The 25,440-nt window shown below is 36.1% G+C and overlaps 3 protein-coding genes, 1 long non-coding RNA gene and 1 pseudogene across 5 annotated transcripts; 3 read left to right on the forward strand and 2 right to left on the reverse strand.

The window, feature by feature from the left end:
- Positions 1 to 1,478: 1,478 nt before the first annotated feature.
- LOC142527133 (ATP phosphoribosyltransferase 2, chloroplastic-like) lies at positions 1,479 to 9,263 on the forward strand. Its single transcript, XM_075631852.1, has 11 exons — positions 1,479 to 1,911; positions 2,011 to 2,070; positions 2,634 to 2,747; positions 6,270 to 6,335; positions 6,431 to 6,538; positions 6,635 to 6,718; positions 7,671 to 7,772; positions 7,903 to 8,016; positions 8,088 to 8,168; positions 8,294 to 8,413; positions 8,927 to 9,263. Exons 1-11 carry the CDS (start codon positions 1,675 to 1,677, stop codon positions 9,020 to 9,022), a joined length of 1,182 nt encoding a protein of 393 aa, XP_075487967.1. The 5' UTR covers positions 1,479 to 1,674; the 3' UTR covers positions 9,023 to 9,263.
- On the reverse strand, positions 3,734 to 6,262 carry LOC142527134 (uncharacterized). Its single transcript, XR_012815406.1, has 2 exons — positions 4,420 to 6,262; positions 3,734 to 4,089 (listed from the first exon to the last, which is right to left on the reverse strand). It is a non-coding gene; the product is annotated as an uncharacterized LOC142527134 (long non-coding RNA).
- A 1,535-nt stretch (positions 9,264 to 10,798) lies between the features above and the next one.
- LOC142527712 (nifU-like protein 2, chloroplastic) lies at positions 10,799 to 13,235 on the reverse strand (annotated as a pseudogene).
- Positions 13,236 to 15,304: 2,069 nt separating this feature from the next.
- LOC142527204 (uncharacterized) lies at positions 15,305 to 16,304 on the forward strand. The gene has a single exon (XM_075631940.1). It carries the CDS (start codon positions 15,463 to 15,465, stop codon positions 16,123 to 16,125), a length of 663 nt encoding a protein of 220 aa, XP_075488055.1. The 5' UTR covers positions 15,305 to 15,462; the 3' UTR covers positions 16,126 to 16,304.
- Positions 16,305 to 19,912: 3,608 nt separating this feature from the next.
- Positions 19,913 to 23,289, forward strand: LOC142526665 (uncharacterized protein At5g49945-like). 2 transcript variants are annotated; one of them, XM_075631192.1, is made up of 4 exons: positions 19,913 to 21,056; positions 22,330 to 22,533; positions 22,630 to 22,883; positions 23,085 to 23,289. In XM_075631192.1, the coding sequence occupies exons 1-3, from the start codon at positions 19,962 to 19,964 to the stop codon at positions 22,858 to 22,860; spliced, it is 1,530 nt and encodes a 509-aa protein (XP_075487307.1). In that variant the 5' UTR covers positions 19,913 to 19,961; the 3' UTR covers positions 22,861 to 22,883; positions 23,085 to 23,289. The 2 variants fall into 2 exon arrangements, with proteins under 2 accessions (XP_075487307.1, XP_075487306.1); XM_075631191.1 differs by having other exon boundaries at positions 22,630 to 23,289.
- The last annotated feature ends 2,151 nt before the right edge of the window (positions 23,290 to 25,440 follow it).

Raw genomic sequence — 25,440 nt, forward strand, 5'->3', positions numbered from 1 at the left:
AAAATACACAAGGAATTTAATAACTTGCGTATGTGGTTCGCGTGGACTTTTAAATTTTCTGGGCGTTACACTAACCATAATCGAGCCACGTTATTTCCAAAAATATCGAGACACCTTGGACCAGCCCATGCCCAGACCCTCCTGGACCACCCTGGACTCGCCCTGACCAGCACCGGCCAGCCCCAGGCCGCACCCAGACCCAAGCGCCCAGCTCTCAATCTTCCATGCTCGTGGCGGCCCACCCCTTCGAGCCCCCAATCCACGAGCACCTGACCACCCTGCGGCAGACCTAGCCCGCTGCCTAGGACTGCCCTGAACCCTCTTGCACCTAGCCTACCGTCGCGAACCATCTCCACGCCTATCTTCCAAAAACCGAGACCTAACCTTCTTAGTAGCCGCAGCTCCTTCTTCCTTCACGCGCCCATGAGTCCATCCCTACTAGAACTCTTCCTAACGTCGAGTCATGGCTAGCACAGGGCCCTGACCAAGCCCTGGTGCGGCTCTCCCCTTGACCGTTCCCATAGAGCCAACCACACTACATTGAAAACCCTATGAAACAGTAGGTTTATCCTCCCTTATCCATGCACGGTTCTAGCCTACATTCTACCGTTGAACAACTCTTCTTACGGCCCATAATGTCTCTTATTGGCAGGGATCTCCTTGGAATTCGTAACACGTCTCATATATGCGTATAAACATCAAAACTTTGAAAAATATACGTCTAAACGTAAAATAACTTAATGAACATAGTTTTCATACTTTCAAATATCAAACTCACATATTATGATTTGAATTATGTAAAAATAAAGTTTAAAAGTGTGTATTTGCATTTAGAACTCTCGTATATTCGATCGTGTGTGTGGGTTACGAAGATGAGCGAACGGGCGACGAACGACCTTGGAAATTTGCTCTCAAATTTTCGAAAATTAGTGTGAATGTTGTGTATGTGTTTCGGCCAATTGAATTCTTAGAAGCCTAGGATTTTGATTTTATAATTTAGTATTTTAGGTAATTTAGGAGTATAAATTTTAGAGTTTTTAGGACTCTTGCTTTGAAAGTAATTAGACTCATTAATCCTTGGTACATTAGGTCATTAAAGCCCAATTAAATATAAAATAAAAGTCTACAAAAATCGTTTTCAAAAATAATAAATTTCGAGTCCATAAAAGTACTTTGTTTGACTAAAACCGGCTTCTTGATAAAATAAGATTCGATTCGTCAAATAATTTAGACTCCAGCATTTTTATAAAATTTTCATCATATTTAATCATTTTATCGAGCCATAAATTGATCGTCCTCGGTCTTCTTTCCCGAACTTAATATCAAATATATTGATAAAATTCTTAATTTCATGAAATCATATCATTTAAATATTTAATCATATAAAATATATTATTTAAATATTTAAAATTAATTAAATAAAAAAATAAATAATTTACATAGATATTAATTTTTTGAACGTTACAGTTTAAACTCGAGCATTATAACCAAAATCATGAACTTTTAGTACCATCATTTCGAATAATCAATCGAAAACAACACATATTGTAAACAAGAAAAGTTGCCCACATACGCGGCGGCGCTTAATCTCTTTCGCAGCAGCTGACGAATCCGCGTTTCCTCTTTCTCTCGCTGCTGTGCAAACAGTACAAGGACTCATAAGAAGTTCCAGAAATGTCGGCTCTGAGAACGATTTTTCTGCTACCCACGTCTTCAATTTCACCTTTCTCGCCGTCCTCTTCTTCAGGTTGCTGGTTTCCGGCGAAATTGGCCATTTCGCGTTGCTCAGACACGTCTCCAGTTACTGTGGTGAATGAAAATGTGGATAAGCAGTCTTATGAAAGAAATGAGGTTCGGCTTGGATTGCCGAGCAAAGGTCGAATGGCTGCAGACACTCTTGATCTTCTCAAGGTAATTTTTGGTTTTTATGAGCACAATGATGATTATTTGTGAGGAATTTAGTAGGTCCACTGATTTTTTATTGTTCTTTTTTGGGTTGGGATTGTGAAGGATTGTCAATTGTCAGTGAGGCAGGTGAATCCAAGGCAGTATGTTGCAGAAATTCCTCAGGTGCATTTCTTCTTCTCAAGAGTGACATTTCTATTCATAATTCCATGTATTATGTGAAGTAAAATACTTGTTGATTGCTGATGTGAGATTAGTCTGTTGTGCCTTTTATTTTTCCTAATAAACGAGTTTTGCTTAAAATAAGATTCAGTTATAATTGATACTTTCGAGTTCAAGCTGAGTGTGTGTTTTGTGATTAAAAGCTTGGACGCAATCTTAGCGATCTTGTAGTCAATGATGGTAATTTTTGTAATGTCACACGAGGCAGTTGACATAAGACGTTGTCGATTGATGTGGCTGAAACTCAATTGAAGTTAAAGCTTATGCAGTTGTACTAAATGTTTTCGTTTAATTCTGTTTTTCAATACTGTTCTTTACTGTGCCCCCAAAAGATTCACAGCTGCTGTTTTGCTGTGTACAGAATTTGAATTTATTTCTGCAAATGGAAGTGGAGTATTGTATCATATAGTTTTAACTCCGCTTGCGGTCATCAGTCGAAGAGCATGTACTTGTTTATACAACTTCAATGTAGTTTATTTTATTGCAGCCTATTTGTGATATCACAGATTACTAATTTGGAAGTTTGGTTTCAACGGCCTAAAGACATCGTGAGAAAATTAATATCTGGAGATTTGGACCTTGGAATTGTTGGATTGGACACCGTTAAAGAGTATGGCCAGGTAAGAGGGATTCCATAGGGTGATTGTGCTAAAATATGATGAATCTTTGGAATACTGTGTATAATTAGCATAAAAGAACTTTGTACAGTCCTAATTTGTTGTCATTTTTAAATGGGTCCAACTTCCACTTCTTGATTTTTTTCTTTATGCAACAAAGCCGTCCACTTATGTGTTCCTGATATTATCAGTTACTTCCTTTTTTTTTTTCTATTTGATGTCATTCGTAGTCGTGCCTGAAGTGGTTGTGTTTGTTTCAGATTGTGAAATTGAGAGGATAAGAGTTTTTTCTATTATTTCTGAGAGAATACACACTTTAAATAGAGTACAAGGAATATAGCAAACTCCAAAAAATCAGAAATCAAATATCAACCTGCCAAATTTAATTTAAAAGACTAAATTATCATGTCTAATCAATACTATTTTATTCAACACTCCCCCTCAAGCTTGCCTGTAGATATTGATGAGTCTAATCATGCCAACGAGAAAATCATGAGTGAATTCTGATAGTCTTTTTGCGAGTAAATCAACAAGCCGATGAGATGTAGGCACATATTCAATACTAAGAATCTCTCCATCAAGTTTTTATTTGATAGAGTGTCAATCTACTATTCTACTTCAATATATTTTGTCATCTCACGATGGACAGGATTGTGAGCTATGATGATTGTTGATGTATTGTCACAAGAGAGAAGCATTGGGCCATTGCATTCCAACTTTTATTCTTTCAACACTCTCCTAATCCATATAAGCTCACATACTCCTTGTGCCATTGCTCGGAATTCAGATTTTGCGCTACCTCTTCCACCACTGATTGTTTCTTGTACCGCCAAGTTACAAGATTTCCCCAAACTTTGTACGGTATCCTGATGTAGATTTTCGACCATCAACCGAACCTGCCCAATCTGCATCAATGAATGCATTAACATTTCGATCATCATTCTCTGCAAAGAACAAGCCTCTCCAACAGGTTGTTTCAAATACTTTAAGATTCAATATACTACATCCAGATGCCCTTGTCGAGGTGAGTGCATGTATTGACTTACCAGGCTAACTGTAAATGCAATATTGGGACGAGTATGTGAAAGGTAGATAAGCCTCCCAGCCAGACGTTGATATCTTCCAACATCTACTGTTGTTCCCTCGAGCATTTTTCTTTTATTTCATGATTCAATTGGTGCCTTACTTGGTTTTCAACCAAGCATACCTGTCTCTTCCAATAAATCTAACGTGTACTTCCTTTGGGAAACTGAAATGCCTTTCTTATTTCTTGCAATTTCCATCCCTAGGAAGTATTTTAGTGCTCCAAGGTCTTTGACTTCGAATTCATCATCTGTTTGTCATCCTCAATTTATTGATTTTCTTCTCTAGTGATAATAATACCATCAACATTTAGAATTGTGATCTTTCTTTTCTCATAATGTTTGACAAATAGCGTATCATCATCTTCTCTCTTATTATATAAAAATTTCTTAATAGCTTCTAAAAATCTGTCAAACTAGGCATGTGGTGACTGTTTCATCCCATAGTGAGACTTAATAAGTTTACAAATAGTTAGATTGTCCAACTTTTCTTCAAATCCTGGAGGTTGACTCATAAATTTCCTCTTCTAATTCACCATTCAAGAAAGCATTTTTTATATCGATCTGATATAGTGGCCAATCAAGATGGCAACCAAGGACAGAAGGACGCGTACTGTATTTAGTTTGGCAACTAGGGCGAAGGTTTCAATGTAATCAATGTCATAGGTTTGCTTGAACCTTTTGGCAACTAGGCATTTCTTGTGCCTTTCAATTGAGACATCTCCCCTGTATTTGTCTGTAAATGCCCATTTACATTGCACAATATTTTTTCCTTGAGGTAATTCTACCAAGTCCCATGTGTTGTTTTGTTTCAAAGCACACGTCTCTTCTAGCACAACAACTTTCCATTCAGGGATAGTAAGAGCTTCTTGGATTGATTTGGGAAGGATCACACCACAAACTCAAGTGCAAAGCATGAAACCAGGAGAAAGGTTTGAACATGAGACAAATTTAGAGATGGGATGTTGAGTACAAGATCTCATTCTTTTCCTAAAGACCATCAGTACATCAAGTTCAAGAGTGTTACCTGGTTGAGGATTTGCCATCGGTTCATTTTCTTGGCTGTGCGTAGGATCCTTGATGTCTGTATTACCTAAGATATTCTCTATCTTGAGTAGACTCATAACTCATGTTGAGGTGTTGAGTCTCCCTTTGTTTTTGACATGCGAGTATGTTCTGGAGAATTGGGTTCAATTTGAGGATTAACCAGGATAGGGTCAGGATAGGAAGGAGGTGTATCTGAAGTAATTCTGAAGAGGTGTGGTAGCCCAATAAGCTTTATCAATTTGCCCCCTTGAAGCGTAGTCGGAGCGAAAAAATGTGTGTCTTCAAAGAATGTAACATCACGAGACAAAAGTTTTTCGAGTATGGGGACAATAATAACTTTAACCCTTTTGAGTGGGAGAATAACCGACAAAGATTGGTTTTATAGCACGAGGGTCTAATTTGGTTTTGTTGTGATCATGAACATGAACAAAGGTGGTACACCCACAAGTTTTCATGGAACGGTTACTAGATGTAGAAACTTGAGGGAAAAATTTAGCAAGAAGGGAGAAAGGTGTTTCGAACTTCAGAGGACGACTAGTTAGATGATTCATGAGATAGGTAGTAGTTTGGACAATTTCCCCTCAAAGAGATTTGGAACATTCATGGTAAACATGAGGGCACAAGCAATTTCTAACAGGTGACGATTTTTCCTTTCGAACACTCCATTTTGTTGTGGAGTATTGACACAAGAGCTTTGTTGGATAATACCATTGTCTTTAAGATAGGTATTGAGAATGGTATAGAAATATTCTTTACCATTATCAGTTCTAAGAGTGCAAATCTGAGTACTAAACTGAGTTTGAACGATCTTTTGCAAATGTTGAAAAATTGTTCTGGTTTCGGATTTGGCATGTAGAAGATATACCCATGTAATATGAATGTGATCATCAATGAAAGTTAGAAACCACTGTTTACCATGATGAATGGAAATTTGTGAAGGTCCCCATATATCGCTATGAATTAGGGAGAAATGGAGCAGTAGGTGTATATGGCTTGGCGAGAAAGAGACACGAGTGTGCTATTGGCAAAATTTACAACTAAGCAAATCAAAACTTTTGTTAATAAATAAGGACAGTAACTACTGTTGCAATTTGCAAAAATAAAAATTGGGATGACCTAACCTATGATGCCATAACATTATTTCCCTAACATCTGAAATAGAAGAAGACACAACACTAGACACCATAGATTGTTTATCCGTCAATGGAGCATTGTCAAGTTAATAAAGACCATTGTGGAGTTTAGCACTACCAATCGTCTTCCTCGATGGTAGGGTCCTGAAATAAACAGTATTTGGAAATATGTATTTTTCTATTTATTATCATAATGAATTGTGTATTTGGGCTGCTAACTTGATTTTGTATTGGATTTTTAACATTTATATTTTTTTCTATAGGGGAGTGAAGATCTCATTCTTGTCCATGACACTCTGGATTATGGAGATTGCCGTTTATCTCTAGCAGTGAGTCACATTGTTTATAATTGTAATCGATCATTTGCAACTCCTTGTTTTTGAACTTTTGGATAGTGGGTGTATAGTATTTCTCTCTTTGCTAGATTCCCAAGTATGGCATATTTGAGAATATAAATTCTTTGGAAGAGCTAGCACGAATGCCACAGTGGACACCAGAGAGACCTCTGAGAGTTGCTACTGGTTTCACATATGTAAGTATTATTGACAGAATACAATTTATTATTGGTCCGGGTTTCCATTCTCAAATCTTTTTATGGTCAAAGTTTTATTTAAAATAATTTTTGCAGTTGGGTCCAAGGTTTATGGAAGAAAATGGACTGAAGCATGTCTCCTTTTCAACTGCTGATGGTGCTTTGGAGGCTGCTCCTGCAGTAAGAATGATATTCTTCCACCGTTGATATGCAATGTCTTCCTTAAACAGAATTTTGACTTTTATATTTTGTCTTCTGTTCGACAACTTTTCTCCTCATTTTGAGGTGCTAGATCCTGATTTAAGGAACATGTTGTTTGCTGGCGCATGAACCTTGGGAAAGGTTTTAGAAGCCATTTAAAGCATAAAACATTTTTTTTAAAAAAAGTTAACATCTAGAAATAATGCTCGTTAGAGTAATTTAGAGAAAATAGATATTCAGATACTATTTGAACTTTGATACAACATGCCGTCTTGTTATGCATCGGCTGAGTTGCACGGGTTTTCTATCTATTCATTTAGAGTGTGTCCTATGACCACCGTGTTAGATCCTATTATTGTATAATATTTTATCTGCTTATCATTGACTTTTTTCAGTTGTTTGATCATGTTAACATTATTTCTCACCAAGAATTCCTGCAAATCTCAGAGCCATGTTAATATCACTATGCCAATCCATCAGCAGAAAATTTAAGGTCGAGATAAGAACCTTGAGAGAATGATAACAAATTTGGTCAGTGTAATAAATTTGTTGGTAAAAATAAGAGACAAATATCTCGGAGTTTCTGTTTGGCGAAATGAGCTTCGAAATGCCTGAGGGAAGAAGATGCTGGGTCTTGTATATATTAATTTTTGGCACTACTGACTACAGCCATAGAATTTACTCTGTGAAAGTTAGCTCACACCCACTGCGCAGAGATTTGCAGATTAATACCTGCTCAGTTAACTTGAAAAACCTTTGTTCAAGTTCGCTGCTAGGTATATATAGGATTTTGTGCTTGGATGGTTTCTCTCTAGCTTTTAAGTCACGCTTTGATGCTTTATCAGATTACAGCCGCATCTTCTTGGATACTTGCTCTCATGAAACATTTACCTTTGTGAAAATGATTGCTGATTGTCTCCTGTTCTTTTAGATGGGGATTGCCGATGCTATTGTGGACCTTGTGAGTAGTGGAACCACGTTAAGAGAAAATAATTTGAAAGAAATTGATGGTGGGATTATTTTGGAAAGTCAGGTAATTACTTCATATTGTTTCTGATCTATACACGCCTTCAAAAGTTGAGGATCTGGTTCAGAAATAGTTATGTCAATTGATTTATAGTTGTTGTTTCGGAATCCCGTTTGACCTTGGTTGTTTTTTTCAGGCTGTTTTTGTTGCTAGCAAGAGGTCATTGCTTCAACGGAAAGATGTGCTTGATATAACACACGAAATGATGGAAAGACTGGAGGCACATTTAAGGGCTGCTGGCCAGTTCACGGTATGAATCGGTTGGTTTCTATGTTAACTATCATTCTTGTAATTTCTGTTCCTTGACGATTCTCATTGCAGGTAACTGCCAACATGAGGGGTAGAAGTGCAGAAGAAGTGGCTGAGCGAGTTCTGAGCCAAACCTCTCTATCTGGTTTGCAGGTCAGACCAACTTGTTATATTGTGTAGTATTTAGCGATGTAGATAACTTTTGATGGGGCATCAATTAAGTAGTATTCTTTGTCTAGATCTAAAGCTTCTTACTTCCTATTTTACTTTGTATGCAGGGACCCACTGTAAGCCCCGTTTTTTGCAAGCGCGACGGGAAGGTAGCTGTGGAATATTATGCTATAGTTATTTGTGTGCCTAAAAAAGCACTTTACAAGTCTGTTCAACAGCTTAGAGCGGTGAGAATGTACTCTTGCTTCTACATCTATGTGTGCTTGTTCATGCGTGTGGGGGCCATGGGCAAGTTTTCTGTGATGCTCTTGAGAAGAACATTTCTATTAGCTTTATCATAACAAATAGCTTGATTGGAATTGGATCCCTTTTAACGAACTGCATCCCATCTTCAGTTGAAAATATTTCTAGCATCAAAATCTCTTTTCCATGTTTTCATACGCTCTGAGTGTATTTTCATTGTACACCAGGATCTTAATAGTGTACATCTGGCATCAGTATCATATTGTCATGTTTATTTTGTCATTGTGACCCCGAGGAAGATTTTTCTCTTGATTTTGTTCTTGTGCTAATCTTATCCTGCAAAGATATGCTCTATATGTGCTCTATGTGTTTTTTTACCGACTCATTTCAACCTTTTCAATTGTTAGTGTGCTTGTCATTTTCCATTTGCCTGAAGTATAATCTCTTTTTGGGCGAAATGGCGGAAGTATTTACATTTCATTTATCGTCTGATGCAGATTGGAGGGAGTGGCGTTCTCATTTCTCCTCTGACGTACATTTTTGACGAGGAAACTCCAAGATGGCGCCGACTTCTTTCAAACTTGGGGCTTTAGAGTATCTTGTGCTTTGTTTGCCGTCCTCAACCGTATTGGGGAGCCATCCACAACATTTGGAGTAAATCGGTTCATCTCCACTTCTTGCTTTTTTGGTGGCTGTACCGTTATTTACCTATTTGCTCCGTTCGCATAGAATTTTGGTTGAGGAATATTTGTTTTCAATTTGTTGAGGAATGTATGATATAAAGGCGTTCTTTGTATTAAAATTTTCGCGTCAATATTTGCCACCTACAAATTACTTAGTAGATTATTCTTTTGCGTTTATTTAAACCAGAAATCAAACGTTCTACATTAATGCCTTTAATGGGCATCACCAGTGTTCTTTATTGGGCTAGAGAGGGATCCATGTGGCCACCAAATTTTGCAAAATTAATCAGTATTGGTGATGTACGAGCCTCTTCCCCTATATTTTGTTAGATGCAATTGAATTAGGTGTGCAGACGAATCGAATATAATATTTTTTCAAGAAATAAAGCTCGAATTAGGTATATTCGAGCGTGTTAGATGCCGTTAAGACTAAGGGTATAAGTGATTCGAACTGAGTCAAATATTTTAAAGAAAATTTTACGGCTCGAATTAGGTATATTTGAGCGTGTTAGATGCGGTTGAAATTAGGGGTGTAAATGAATCATACTGAATCGAATATTTTGAAGAAAATTTTAAGACTTGAATTAGATATATTTGATCTCAATTCAAAACTCAAAATTTTTTATATTTTTTCGCTCGAATTCGGTTTGAATCATGTCTCGAATTTGGATTGAGTTCGAAATATTCGAACATATTCACGAGTTACTTGAAAATAAATATTCAAAATATGTTTATTTTATATTTAATAATTATATTAATAAAATATTTAAACTTGCAAGCAGTTCACAAACTATCGAATTTCGTAATAAAATATTAAAACTTGCAAGCAGTTCACAAACTATTGAATAATAATTACCGCATGTAGCTCCGTAATTTAATATTCTTAAAAATTAGTATGAATTTCGTGAAAGTTGGTTTGAACTTGTTGAAAGGGTTGAAGTTTTTATTGATACTTGTGAAGTTCTTACGAAATTAGTAAATTGATATCAAGTTCTAGCTGGCTATAGAAAATGGTAATTTAAAAGCAGAAAAAAGTAGAATATTTAAAGTTGACAGGTTTATGTATTTACTCTCGATTAATTATTCTCAAAATTGTGGTTCCTACCATAACAGCATTGGCCTAAATTTGTAGGTGTCATTTAAAGGACATTAATGGGGTGGCCTATCATTATTCCTACCCTTTATTTGCCTCATGCTCTGGTGATTGCACCGCATATGTATTGCATGGAAAGGTTTATTCAGATCTGAATGACAACCCATTAATTGCCCCCTTGGAGATTCTAAGAGGGCATGCCAGTGTTGATGGAGGTAACTAATTTTTAAAATTCGTTGCTTCGCTTTTTTGCAGTAATCTAAGAACTAGTTTCTGTTCTGAATCAAGTCTACATAGAAGGTGTCTTGGACTGAAAGTTCCATCCAAGTTTACAGCAGGGGCGTATTCTTTCATCAAGCTCTACTGTCACTAAACACCACACGCGTAGAAGCAGTCTAGATAGATTGCCCATTTAAATTGTGCATCACTTATTTTTTTGTCCTTTAAAAAAACTAGGCATCAGTCTTGATCCACAACGGTGCTTTCTTTTCTTTTCTTTCTTTTTTTTTTTTGGGATTGGAATAAACCTTTTTATTTGGCGTCTAAGCAACAAAATTCGTATTGGCAAGACTCATTCTCGTACAAGTAGTACATGAAGGAAAGAAATCGTTCTTGTGTTGTTAAAAACTCAAAAGGTAAAGAAAAGAAAAACTGCTGGAATCCATCACCTACATCAGCTACTCGCCTATATACGCCCAGACAAAAAAAAATTAAAAATAGTGGTACCTATCAAAATGTATGTGTCACATCCATTTTTACTACAGGCAAAAAAAAAAAAAGATCCAAACTTGCATTTACCTACTGAATAGATTATATAAGCAAAAATTCATGATGTAAAAAGGGCAAGGTATATACCTACATATATGTACAATGCAGCGTTGAACAAAGTGTGCTGCATCAAAATCGAAAATGCAGACGCATGCTTCTTATATTAAAGATTAAACCTTTCCAGGCAATATCCCAGAAAGAAACCTACGGGTTCTTGGGAAATAATTGGGATAAAGAGAGCTTCAAGTGATTGATTTACGATAAAAGTTGAACAGCTGCAATGGCAGGAATTTTTTCTCGAAGTTTCTGAGTCACAGCCACTCGAACGGTCATGACACCGGCTGCAGGACCGGTAATTCGTACCTTAATTATTGGCTCGTCAATGGCAACTAGCTCCAAATCTCCACCTGCTGCCCCAACGAGGTACGGTCTTATTTCTTCAAGTACCTGTAGAAAGTTTTGGTCATTATGTACAAACTTAAGTCAATTATTTCTCTTGCACGCCGATCAAAATAGATGATGAGGAAACATGGAATCAACTCTCAAGGCGAAGATTCTAGAATGCTTGTCGTCATAAACTGCTATTTATGCAAATTATGAAGCATGTACTATACGAAACCCCTAGTAGATTTAATAGTCATACAAGAAGACATAGAAAATCAACGTTGCATAAGGTATGTGCAAGGGCATCATTCGAATTGTTGCATTGCCTTAAAACATCACTTATCACACACAAGATCTTAGAATAACAGAGATAGAGAACATTCATGTGATAAAATTCAACGACTGAAAATCAAATTATAACGAGCTTGACAAATAAGGTAAAAAGGTAGAGAGTCGAAATACAGTAAGAATTAAACAAGTGATACCACCAAAGCACCTTTTAGTAGCTGAAAAATAACACAACAACAAACATCTACGGATATAGAGCATGAAAAAAAGAATTTTACCTTCCCTATGTTTTCTTCATTCAACTCAAGGCCAGTTTCTTCATCAGGTATTGCCTCAACCGCAACAACTTCGGGAATCTTTTCCATAAGCCGACGCTCAATGCCCAATTTCATCGTCATTGTAGAACTAGGACATGAGCCACATGCCCCCTGTAATTTCAATTTTACGACATTTCCATCAATTTCATGTAATGCAACATTGCCTCCATCATGCTATGAGGTAAGGCCTGATCTCATCTAACACACTCTCGACATTGTCTGCCGTGAGTGGTAGTTCCACGGCTGATTCAGGCATTGCAACTTGCTTTTACACCTGCACGAATTATACAGCTCTGGAACTTAACTTACTTCACAGTCAGCAGGCAGAGCAACAGTTTCAGCAGTGTGGGTGTCTGCCAACCCCACCCTATTTGATGCACACAACAGCTAAGATGCAGAGAAGACTACAAGCGTACATTTATACAACTCAATAGGATATCTTATGGAGCAACGACGGATCAACCAAAAAGGTCAACAAAACTTTAACAACCAGAATCAGAATAAACATTGGCATATGGTGCCAGTCATGCACAAACAAGGTGGGTGACTTCATTATCAGGTACCTAAAAGAACCTTAACTCAAACTTTTCCCCCTTATATCACAGTTCTTATGGTGGAAAGAAAGATGCAAAAGAATACAATCTGAAAGCATAACTACTTCCACAATTGATTGAAGCCAGATACAAAAAAATTGCTAAAAAAACTCATTCCCCAATCAGTTCGAGTGTCTATCAACGACACGCGTATCGATTTTAACTTTCTAGTGAAACGTGAAATTAACACTGTAGAAAAATTAATTTGACAATAACAAACTTGACTAATTTTATGATTCACTTCCCATAATTGATCATCTAATTTATGATCAGCAAAGTCATCAATTCCGGTAATCAAAGAAAGCAATAACACGAACCAATCTTCCGCAAACCACCCGGTGACGCCGGCCGCAGCTGATTGAGCCTCCCCAAAAGCTGAACTCGAGAGCCAACGAAACTTGCAACCTGCGAAAGCAAATCAACAACCATCACCTCAGTAAAAAAATCGAAAACAACCAACACCGATTCGTAGACAAACAGATAGAAAACAACAAGATGACCTCTGCCGGCGGATGTACAGAGCGACGAAACAGAACAATGGCGGCAGCGGCGGTTGTCGTGGACGATGACGCTGTAGAGGAAGAACAGGTCTCTAGGGTTTGATGGAGCCTTGAATGGCTTGAACAGAAGGAAGGATTCAAGGCCATGGCTGCGTGCACCGCGAATCGATAGGCAGTTGATTATCGAGAATTATTATAATTTCTGATATTTTTTGGCATATTATATAGCCATGTGCATGGCACACCCTATAAACCTTTTTTTTCTTAATAATAATAAATTTTTTATTTCACAATTTACCAATGTAAGACAGATCGTTTCTCTTTTTATAAAAAATAATATCAAATTTCGATTGTCTTAATAAATAATGACAATTATTACACGTGCAATCAATGATAATTGAACTCGAGACTTTAGCTCTGATATCAATTTTTTTTATACCAATTTTAGGATCGAACATTTGTTGATTTACTAAAAACTCCCGCTCTTAGTAATGAAGTAACCCAAATCTTTTAAATCGTACATAAACTCAAGCCCTACGTTTCAATTCCTCTAATAAGTTAGAACAATTATTGCACTCCAAGAGACACTATATTATATTTAATGCTTATATATAATGCAAAAAATTGTGTGAGACGGTCTCACGAATCACATTTTGTGAGACAGACCTATTATTTGGATCATCTATGAAAAAATATTATTTTTTATGCTAAGAGTATTACTTTTTATTGTCAATATCGGTAGGATTGACCCGTCTCATAGATAAAAATTCGTGAGACCGTCTCACAAGAGACCTATTCTATATATAAATATAAAGTAGTCTTTTTCAATTAGAAAGACAATCGATTTTAAATGTTCAAAATTTTTAAGCAATTGGAGCATTAGAATTTACGTTAATGAGATTTTATGAAAATTCATGACAATGATTCTCAAATAGGACCGTTTTTATTGTTCATTAATTTTTGTAGCATTTTAACATATTTTAAAAATTATAGTATTTTGTAATATTTTTTATAGCATTTATATATTAAAAGGTCGCCTTTTATATTATATTATAATATATATGTTCGGAGGAGGAGGTTTTATTTGAATTTCAAACCCAAATATTTTTTTAAATTGAGTTTCCGAATGGTCAAGACGTGTGAAAGAACGCCTTGTTTGAAGAGGACGATATACATGTGGATAGAATTATCAAAAAAATCAATATCCACATTTTCATGTGTATTTCGATAACTAGTGATGTCCTAATAAATTTATTTAGTGTGTGTGATTTTACTATGTTACTCTTTGTTTAGTATCTGTTGAGAATGTCTCGTCTATTTGTACCTGAACAACTTTCTTTACCTTTTAATAAATATTATATTTCATTAAAAAAACAATATTTTACATTTTGGAAGGAGGATTAGTCTTTCAGTTGACAAGTTAATAGAGGAAGAAACCCCAATTGATGTTTTCTTCCCGACTATTAACACCAATAATCCTTATTCTATATATCATATGAGACTGAACCCGAACACACACAAAAAATGTTAGATTGAACAAACAATTTTTCTAATCATTACCTCTAAAAGCACAACCTTGAAGTGTTAACCATCGAACAAAAACAATCGTGGCCCTCAAACACAAAATATTTTTCTCATTTTTCTCATGGCCCAATTTTTGTTTTTCAAAAAATATTATTAAATTTTGTATAATTTTGGATTAATATGATATTAGCCTAGATAGATCAATTTAAAATATTAAAAGATTTTAGAGTTTAATATTCTAGCTCACGTAGAGCTATATTTCTGGCTCCACAACTGACAATATGTCCACTGATAATATGTCACGAGAGCCTCATCAAATTTTCAATTTTTCTCTTGTACATAGTTTCATGTAGAATCAATATGAGCATGAAATGCACATGTTTTTCCTCGATACCCTTTTCCATTTATTAAATCACTCACGACCAATTCCGAGATAATAAACGAATTAACATCATTTAAAAAAAAACAATAATCCTTATTCATCTATTTATATGTTGCTCATCCACCATTCACATTTATGTGAACATCGATGATGTGACATTATGTATAATTTTTTTTATGTTTCATCATTATATATATATATATATATATATATTATATATGTATAAAAGCACGTACACGATATACTTTGGGCAAAACAAGTATGGTAGTTGAGTAGTCCGCTTCATACAACTCCTATGAAATATTATATTGGATCAACCTTCAAATCAATGTATCTCATTTCTCACCTGCTAACACTTGCTATACCACACAAGCTCCTTGAAATTTGTCTTACAAGCAAAGAAAGCTTCAAATATTCCTTCACATTATTCCTATATATATATCAACCAGATGGGCCATTTGTTCATCTTCAACTATAGAAACCAATTTTGGTGGCATTCATATGGAAGAATTCTACGACGTCGATGAAAATCATGTCGATTACCGCTCGAATGTGGACACCTCGCGGCCTTTTCGCTCGGTTAAGGAGGCCGTGGCGGATTTCGGGGAGCGGTCCTTGCTTGGACAGATTTACTCCTCCAAGCAGCCATTCTCTTTCTCCGAGAGAGAAATACCGATTTTCTCGCCAAGTCAGAATGTATGCAAAGAATCATGGCCTAGTTACGGCCAGAACATCTCTCTCTCGGACACTGTGAAGAAGCTCGAGGCCGAACTCGAGGAGACGAAGGCGGAGCTTAAGCTGCTCAAGGAAAAAGAATCAGACACGGAGGTGGCACTGGCGATGTTGAATGCTGAGCTCCACGAGAGTATGTCCAAGCTGGCACAAGTGGATCACCTGGCTTCGTCGAGCACTCCGGTTCGAGGGGCGGGGGATATGATCACAAAGGATGATCAAGAGGAGAAGAGGGAAAGTAGAACAAGTTCACAAAATTTGAGACAGATTTTGAATGTGCATGGGCAGAGTGAAGGCTTGTTTTGGGGGAAGAAAGTGGTGAAAAAGAAGCCCATAATCCCTCTTGTTGGAGGTCTTTTCTCAGGCAAAAAAAGGCAATCTACAAGCATGTATACTTCTCTTCATTCATCTTCTCGTTTGCATTGGAATTGAGAACAAGTCTATCCTATGTTTTATCAGGGTCATGTCCATGATATGTATGCTTAATTTCTCTTCTTATATTTATTCTACTTATGTATTTGGTTTTCTCGAATTTTGGAAAGCAAAGGTTGTGTGATGTGATCAAATAATCGTGCCATCAATTGAGAATTGTGTGTGTATAATAAAGGTTAAACAAATAGGCAAATGGTCATTGAATGTACCATTTTTAGTCAAATATCTTTTAGCTTACATCTGGCAAGATGATTTCGAAATATATGGATTTTGATTATAGTTTTAATGTTTAGTTAATCAATGTAGAATAAATTTCGTTTGTCTTCGTTATTGAGTGAATTCATGATTTATCATAATTAACATGAAACATTATAAAAATATGCAAATGATGAATTTGAAGTTCATGGTCTTGTTTTTTTAACAATTATATTTCTCTGGGAACATTATATCATTAAAATTTTCAGATTCAAAGTTATAGAAACTGTTTTGATCCGACTTGGTTACACCAATGTAGAATTTCATATATAACCCTAAAAATAAATATTTTTAACCAACAATTTATGGACAAAAATGTCAGAAAAATATTTTACTCCACTAATAGTTGTAATTTTCTAATAACATCAACATTTATCAACTTCAATTTCATATAATCTCTATTTCTTTTATTATCATTTTTTTCCCTTCTAATTTGCTAATGTTGGAAACTTTAATTTTATTCATTCATGTATTTTTTTCTAAAGTGATAATATTGATGTATCATATCATACATATTTAGATACCGTTTGGTTCGTGATATGTGACAAATAGTATGTAGATTAGTAATATTTTTTAATAATAAAATATGTAAAAATGATACTTGATATAATGTTTGATTTGATTGATTAATTTGATTAAAGTTGAGATAATGTGATATTATTTTTTTGTCCTTTTGAAAATATTAATAAAATATTTATAGTATTATTTATTAAGGGCAATATTTTAATTTCAAATGATTGATGATTCGATTGATATAAGATAAATGATTGGTAGATGTATAAATAATATGATGTACGAAACATGATATTAGATTTGATAAAAATATGGATAAAAGTATAGATAAATAATATAGCGAACCAAACGGTACTTTGGTCACTAGTATATATAATTCACCCCTCCCCTCACGTGAAATCGGGGTATCCTACGTCAGGAAATAATATTTTGGGCCGGTTTGCATCTTTGGATGATCCTCATATATAAATAATTGACCAAGCCCAATATAAATTGGCAATGTATTAGTGGGCCGTTGTAACGGGACAAGTTACTCCAGCCCAGCTGTCGACGGAGAACGAGACCACCTCCGACGCCTCCTGATAAACTCCGATCGCTCATCTCCTTCTCCGGCAGCGGTCGAAGACCATCTCTCTAGAGTAAAGAAGGCGAAGAGGCTCCGTTTGATATACGAGAAGCTGTCTTGTGAGGGTTTTAAAGATGATCAGATTGAACTTGCTCTCTCCAGTCTCAAGGTTGGTGGAGATGACTAATGCTTGCCCAGAACCATAAATGCCTATTCCAATTTTGGCTGGAACAAGAAAATTCACGAAGATGACGTGAAGTAGAGTTATTTTGTAAGAAACTTCATCGATAGTAAATTGTGAAACTTGTTGTAATTGACAGACCAAATATCCTTTCAAACAAATGTTCAAAAATTTAAACGAACAAAGCTTTCATGTCCAGATATCACACGTGTAGTACGAACTCAGACTAAATTGAGCTTTAAGCTCTTTGTCTGGTTCTACCTGAAGTGTAGCTGCGCTTGTTGTCCCGGCATCTTTGTGGGGAGCGAACCAGCACGTTTAAAGCTGCTGTTCTTGAATTCTATGTTATTTGGGGGTATAAATTTCAGAAAGTAATGGTTTTCAATCACGAAGATCAAGGGGGAGCGTACCAGCACTTCGTCAACAAATATTGGAAATGAGGTTCGAAGAATTATCACTCCAGGTGACACAAACTAAAAAGGGACCCAGGGTTGAAGAAAGCAGCGGCACAGACGGAAGATTAAATACCAAACAGGAGGCGCAAGTATTCATCAGTAGGCTGAAAAAACATATAGCCACTGATGTCAAGATTCAAAAACCAAAAGACCTCAGTACAGCTGTAAATTTGGCCAGGATGTATGAACAATGTTCTGGACTATTCAACAATCTACCACGTCGCAATAATCCCAACCCACAACCCACGCCGTTGGTGAAGCGTCTGACCAGGGCGGAGATGGCAGCTAGGCGTGCGAAGGGACTTTGTTTCGATTGTGATGAGTCATACTTACAAGGTCACTAATGCAAAAGGTTGTTTTGGTTGGAAATGATCGAGGACTCACTTACAAAGAGTGACACGAACTTCGAAGCGGGGGATGAGGAGACCGTGGAGGTATCTGTACATTCCATTACAGGGATAAATAGTCCAAAGACCATGCAGGTTCTTGGGCACATAAATCAGTCACCCGTCAAAATTTTTGTAGACTCAGACATCACACATTGCTTCATTGACGCTACATTGGCAAGTACTCTAGGACTTCTGATTCATAATCAGGATGCACTCAAGGTAACAGTAGCCAATGGGGGCTGGTTACCATGCTATGTTTTAGTCCGAACGTGCAAACCCACACACCACACCCAGAAGGACAAGATCGAACGAAAATGTGCGGAGATGTTGAAACGTGGACTAATTCACTCTATCAACTCTCATTTCTCCACTCCTGTTCTATTGGTATGTAAGACGAACAATTCTTTGCCTTTTTTTGTTGATTACGGATCACCTAATTCTCATACTATCAATGATCAATTTTCTATTCCGCTGATCGACGAACTTCTAGAGGAACTAAACGACATCCAATTTTTTTCCAAACTTGATTTACAAGCTAGTTATCATCAGGTTTTGATGGATCCAGACAGTGTATCATGACAACGTTTCGAACCCATCATTAACATTTCGAGTTTCTGTTCATGCAATTCTGGCTCACTAACGTACCATCCACATATCAGGAGCTCATGAACGCCATCTTTGAAAGGTACCTCCTACGCTTTGTTCTGGTTTTTCTTTTATGACATTCTCAGTTTCAATAGAACGTGAGAAGATCATTTGGAACATTCAGGACTTTAGGAATTATCGCTGCCCCACTTAATTAATCTACTCCGCAAGAATTCATTCACTTGGACCGAGGTGGCGAGGAGTCCTCACGTGCTTTTGAGAAATTACAGATGGCTATGTCCGCAACACCCGTATTGGCTTTACCAGATTTTTCCTCACCATTTGTCGTGGAATGCGAAGCCTCCGAAGCTAATACTGATGCTGTCATCCCGCCGACTGAGTGCCCCATTGCACTCTATAGCCAAGCCTTGGCTCCCCAACACCAGAAACTGCCAGCGTACGAGAAAGAATTGATCGGTTTAGCCAGTTCGACATTGACACACATATTTTTGGAGAAGTTCCTTTGTGGTCCGAACAAATCATTACAATCGAACCTTAAGTCTATTCTCTCTTGCCTATAATACAAGAATAAAACATCTCTGAATTCTAACTTAGTGTAGGTCTACTTCTTAGCATGCATAATCAATTTTTTATTTTAAAATAAATTAATATATTTCAATATAATTAATTTATGAAAAATAAAAATTTAAAAATATTTTTCTCCACAAAAAATCACCGCACAGAAAGCTACAATTTTTAATATTAAAATTTAATATAAGTTGTTAAGAGTTAAATGTATGAATTATTATTATTATTTTATTATTTTTTGAAGTAATTGTTATTATTATTATGCAGTGTGTGTCCAAATTTCTCGTATCAAACAGAATCCAACAATGGCGAATTCGAGATCCCCTTCTTCTTCTTCTTCTTCTCTCTTCTTCTCCCCGCTCTCTTTCCTCCGCCCCAGAGGCGATACCTTCCTCTATCTATTCGCTCTGATCTCCATCTTTTCTCTCCTCCTCCACTACCTCTCCGCCGCCCCTGCCCACCCCCATTTTGAAGGCTTCGATGCTGATGATGACGATTTCCCACTCGAAGACACCAACGAGGAACAAGTTGTTCCTCCACTTCGTTCCCCCCCGCCGCCGATATCCCTATCCACTTCCACTCCGGAGTCCCACCATGGCCCTCCTGAATCCCAGATTCAACCGGACCACAACCCTAGTTCCAATTCCGTGAAGTTCCCTTCAACCTCTTCGTTTGAGTACTGGGATGAAGATGAATTTGAAGGGATTCCTCAGGATTTGGTTCCACCTCCGGAGGGTGAAGTGAAGCCTGAGTCTACTTCCACTGGTGCTGATTCTGATTTGGGTCATCCCGATAATATGGAGAATTATCATAAATCGGATGTGAAATTTCCGAAGAAGCTGAGTTATTATACGGTTGAAATTGCGTGTGTTTCGTTTTTGATCTTGTTTACGATAAATTATTTTACTGGAAAAAGAGAAAACGAGAATCTGGCCTTGGCGTGGGCGAGTAAATTTGCTGCTAGGGACTCGATTTTTGAAAAAAACTTTAGCTTGTTGGGAGTGGGGGAGACCGATGACTCTCCCCTTTTGCTTCAGGAAGGGAATAATGTATTTAAGTTCTATGCCAGCGGTAGGAGGTTCTGCTCCGGATTGCTGGCCACCATGGATCTTAAGAGCAGACATGATTTGATATCAAAGTTGTATAATATGGTTGTGCCTTGCAAGGATGAGATCACGTTTGAGGTTTATATGAATGATGATGCTATGGATCATGTGATTTTTGCCTTGGCGAGGAAGAAACTGGCGAAGACAATGCAGAAGGAGATGAAGGACTTGCAGAGGTTTTCTGGGTTGGTGGCGCCTCCCAGTGGGAAGAAGTGGGTCGCTGAGGAGTTGCAGGTTATTTCGGAGTCTAAGGAGGTTGCTGGGGATTTGATCAATGATGTTGTTCTGGATCAGGTAATGTGTTGATCTTGCTTGCTGCCTTTTCTGCATGTGTTTGTGTTTTAACTCTAAATTACCTTTATCTCCGCATTCAAAACTTAGATGTTAATGGCTTGACCAGGGGAGATGAGTCCCCCCAGGGGACCCACACACTCTCTGATAAAAGAAATACTGAAACAATGTAAAGTTTGATATGTATTTGCATGGTTCGCCCCCAAAATCCATTGAGTTATTCAGGGCGTGAGTTTTTTTTTTTCACCGCTGATTTTAAACCTAATGAAATTTACGAACAATTGTGATTTTTAATGCTTGTACAGATTAGAGGTCCATAGGATACATTTTCAGTGATTACCTGAGATGAGGGTCCTATAAGGTTTCGAGGAAAATGAAGAGGGGAACTGTTTTAGATGTGCTATGTTTTGTGGGTGAAATCTGACAATTAAAATGATTTGGTAGTGACAATACAGAACTCTCTGAGAAGACTGTTAATTATTTGTTTGGATTAAGAGTTGCAGGGCACAAGTTCAGTCAACATATTACTTTTCTCCATTGGAAAATCGGTTCTAAAACTTTGTTTTTCCGGTGTTTTGAAATCCAAACCTTTTTAGTATATCTTTAATTTGTATGTTTTTTTTTTAAGTTGTATTTCATTGGTCCCCTTTCAAGTTCTCAAAAAAATTTGGGTTGTTGTACCTTGTTTGAACTTTGGGTCGTCGAATCGGTGATTATCATAGATGTAGATATGCTTATGAAGAAGCACTAAAGTGTGGACCATCTGTTTTGGTTAAGATGAGCTGTATTTCTTCTTTATTTTGATGATTTCGTTGTGATGATGTGTCCATTTGGATGGTTGGTGTTCCTACTAGATAGTTCTAGGTATCTCTGCTGCCTGGTTGAGATGTTGGCAATTGATCCTTTAATCTCAATCTTGAACAAATAAAAAAAATGATTCCTATTCCAACGCATGCTTTTAAGGTATGTAATGGAGTAATAGTTGGCGGGAAGCTGGAGAAGAAAGACAAAGTCCAATGCAGTTTGGTATATTCTGTGTAATCACCTTCATCCTCTGGACTTGGCTGCTTGATTTGTGACATTGACATTGATCTATTACCTGAATGAAGCTCTATAATTTCTTTTAATCTGTTTATTTCTCCCTCTATATTACAAAGAATTTTATGTTATTCTTTTGTCATTATTTTATTAAAAAAAGATTTCAGTGTTCTTTTGACAGTTTTACCCTGTTTTTTACTTGTGGATATGTCATAATATTTCTTCGGGATTTCTGAAGGTTTTTGGTGAGAAGGCTTTTGAGAAATTCGGAAAGTTATTCATCTCGATGTATTTTTCTGATCAACAAATCGGCTCGAGCAAGAAGATGCTAGTGTTTAAGTTTGCTCTTCCTGATGTTAATCACATGGCTGACATGACTCGTTTGGTTGCACTTGTTCCCTATTACATTGATCTAGTTGGCCGATATAAGCTCAGCTCACATGTAAGTATAATGATACATCTATACCTGGAACATTTAAGCATTATGATGTAGCCGTTCACTCCGTTCACTTTCTGAACTGCAACTCGCATTGTTCAGGCTCGATCTAAAACAGAAGTAGCTAGGGCCAAAGTTGCCCAAGAGACTTATAAAGAGATTCAGAATGCCAGGCAAGAAGCATTACAGAAAAAGAAAGCCGACCAAAGAAAGAAGTTGGAGGAGGCTGAAGCAAAGCTAAGTGCTGAGGCTCTTCGGAAGAAGGAGGCAAAAGAGCATGCCCGCCAAATGAAGAAAGCCATGCCGAAAATCAAGATGAGTAGGTCTGGCTAGATCCGTCCTAGGTTCCAGCTTAGGTATTATATCCTCGTGCAAATTACTGTCATTTTTACACACTTCATCATTTGCCTTACTTCTCTTTCTAGTAACGGAAAATGTTACTTGTACCATCGCTAGTTGTGTACTTTATACATTGGTACAGTAGTCTTCGTTCAGCATTACCACTTGGCTTTTGAATGTAGCATTAGTTCTAATATGAAGAAATCCGTTTGTATTAGGGTGAAAGGAGGAGATGAATTGGTCTCACTGCCGGCGTTTGAGTTTAAAATTGCAAGTGACTTTCTTGGTTGGTGCAGTATAGTTGACACTTGAAAATCCTTTATACAGCAAGTTTTGATATCATGTATTTGTTCCGTTAGTTTTGTGACTTAAACATCATAATGTGGATTATTAAAAGCTATTATATTATTATTGGTTCTTTTATTTGTGTTTTTCTTGCTTTGGTTTTTGTGTTGGTGAAGATTTGCATGAATCCAGGGTAAGTCAAAACGGTGTGAAAGATTAAAAAAAAATTTAATGCAAATTTGTAATTCTATTTTAGTGAAGTTTTTAATTAAGTAATAAATTTAGGATAAGATATATGAAAAACAATAATTATAAATACAACAGTAGAATAACATGATAAATATATAATAACATAATAATATGAAGTTTAATATTAACATATTTTATGGTTTTTTAACTAAGAATTGGGATAAAAGAGTTTAATAAATTATTTAAGAGAATTTATATCAACGATTATAAATGTTAATATATTAATAATATCATAAAATGAGTCTCTTAGAACAATTCGGATAATTTAGCTATAATAAAAAAATTTAAAGATTTTAGCTTTTAAAAAAATTATATATAAGACAATTTATAATTTTAATAAACAAAATTTGATAATATTTGAAACATCTACTAAAAATGTTTAAGATTTAGGAATTAAGGAGCTAAACGTAAACCCCACCATGATTTTGAAGAACAATGAAACCAAAATTAGAGCTTGCAACATATACGCCTTTGAGGTCGTCCTTCAAAAATAAGAGCTTACAACCCACATGAAAAGAAACTAGATTCAAGAACTATAAGTGGTTATTTAATCGGGTATGTTGAAAAATCCAAATGATACATATTCTATTGTCCATATAAAAACACTAGAATCGTGAAATCATGAAATGCAAAATTTATTGAGAATGAATTAGTTAGTAGGAGTGATCATTCAAATGACATAGTTTTTTAAAAAGATCACATTAATGCACAATTCTCTTATTCAAAATGATATATTGATTGTTATTCACACCTCTCAAGAACAGACAAGTATTAGACAATTGGTTACTAACATTCCACAAATCGTTGATGAAATCCAGTAGATCAAATTATTAATGAAGAACAACAAGAAATTGTTGATCAACCAAACAAGCTAAAGAGATCTACTAGAATAAGATCAGCTATATTTGGTGATTGTTGTGTATACTACAAGAGTCGGGCTTTAACATTAGAGCCGAAAATGATCCTGAAAAGTTTTTACTAGCCATGTTGTAATGAGTCAAAAATATGGTTTAATGTTATGAAAGAAAAGATGAATTCTATGACATTTAATGGAGACTGAGATCTTGTTCGGTTGCATGATGGTGTAAAAGCCATCGGATGTAAATGGATCTTTAAAACAAAGAAAAATTATTAGGTAACATTGAAAAATATAAAGCAAGACTCGTAGCTAAAAGATTCAATCGGCAAGAAAGAATCGACTATAAGGAGACTTTTTTCCCTGTATCTAAGAAAGATTTTCTCCGTATAATTCTAGCATTATTTGCACATTTTAACTTAGATTTACAACAAATGGATGTGAAAACGACTTTTCTCAACAGAGAATTAGATGAAGATGTTCATATGAAACAACCTGAATGATTCTTTTCTAGTAATGATGAGCACATGGTATGTAAGCTTAAGAAATCTATATATATGGATTGAAATAAGCTTATCGTAAATGGTGCTTTATATTTCATGATGTTATCTCTTCATTCTAATTCGTAGAGAATATCATGGATCATATATATACCAAAAAGTAAGTAGGAGTAAGATTTGTTTCTTTATTCTATATGTGAATAATATATTACTTGTAATCAATGGCAATGGTTTGTTATATGAGATGAAACAAATTTTTTCTAAAAACTTTGATACGAAGCATATGAGTGATGCATCTTATGTTATTAACATTAAAATACAAAGAGACATAATTTGAGGTATTCTAGGTTTGTATCAAGAAATCTATATCAACAAAGTTTTATAGAGATATCAGTAAAAGATTGTTCACCAAGTATAGCTCTCATTGTGAAAAGAAATAAGGTCAACCTAAGCCAATTCCCTTACGGCACGAGCTGACGACAGCCATGCACCACCTGCGTCCGCGTTCTCGAAAGAAATAATAATCTAGAGCGGGAACAAATGAAAACATTCTTTATGCTTCTGTTGTCGGAAGTTTGATGTATGCTCATGTTTGCACTAGATTTGACATTACATTTATTGTTAGGATGTTGAGAAGATATAAGAGTAATCCAGGTTTAGACCACTGGAAAGCTGCAAAAAAAG

This window comes from Primulina tabacum, chromosome 15, assembly GCF_025594145.1.
Source record: "Primulina tabacum isolate GXHZ01 chromosome 15, ASM2559414v2, whole genome shotgun sequence".
In the NCBI taxonomy this organism is placed as follows: domain Eukaryota; kingdom Viridiplantae; phylum Streptophyta; class Magnoliopsida; order Lamiales; family Gesneriaceae; genus Primulina; species Primulina tabacum.

What these genes read in the sequence shown, in the direction of transcription:
- LOC142527204 (XM_075631940.1), top strand. Translation starts at nt 15,463, where the DNA reads ATGGAAGAATTCTACGACGTCGATGAAAATCATGTCGATTACCGCTCG.
- LOC142527133 (XM_075631852.1), top strand. Translation starts at nt 1,675, where the DNA reads ATGTCGGCTCTGAGAACGATTTTTCTGCTACCCACGTCTTCAATTTCA. An exon ending in ATGTTGCAGAAATTCCTCAG is followed by an intron (nt 2,071 to 2,633) that starts GTGCATTTCTTC and finishes GTGATATCACAG; the next exon opens with ATTACTAATTTGGAAGTTTG. An exon ending in TTGCTACTGGTTTCACATAT is followed by an intron (nt 6,539 to 6,634) that starts GTAAGTATTATT and finishes TAATTTTTGCAG; the next exon opens with TTGGGTCCAAGGTTTATGGA.
- LOC142526665 (XM_075631191.1), top strand. Translation starts at nt 19,962, where the DNA reads ATGGCGAATTCGAGATCCCCTTCTTCTTCTTCTTCTTCTCTCTTCTTC. An exon ending in ATGATGTTGTTCTGGATCAG is followed by an intron (nt 21,057 to 22,329) that starts GTAATGTGTTGA and finishes GGATTTCTGAAG; the next exon opens with GTTTTTGGTGAGAAGGCTTT. An exon ending in GATATAAGCTCAGCTCACAT is followed by an intron (nt 22,534 to 22,629) that starts GTAAGTATAATG and finishes CGCATTGTTCAG; the next exon opens with GCTCGATCTAAAACAGAAGT.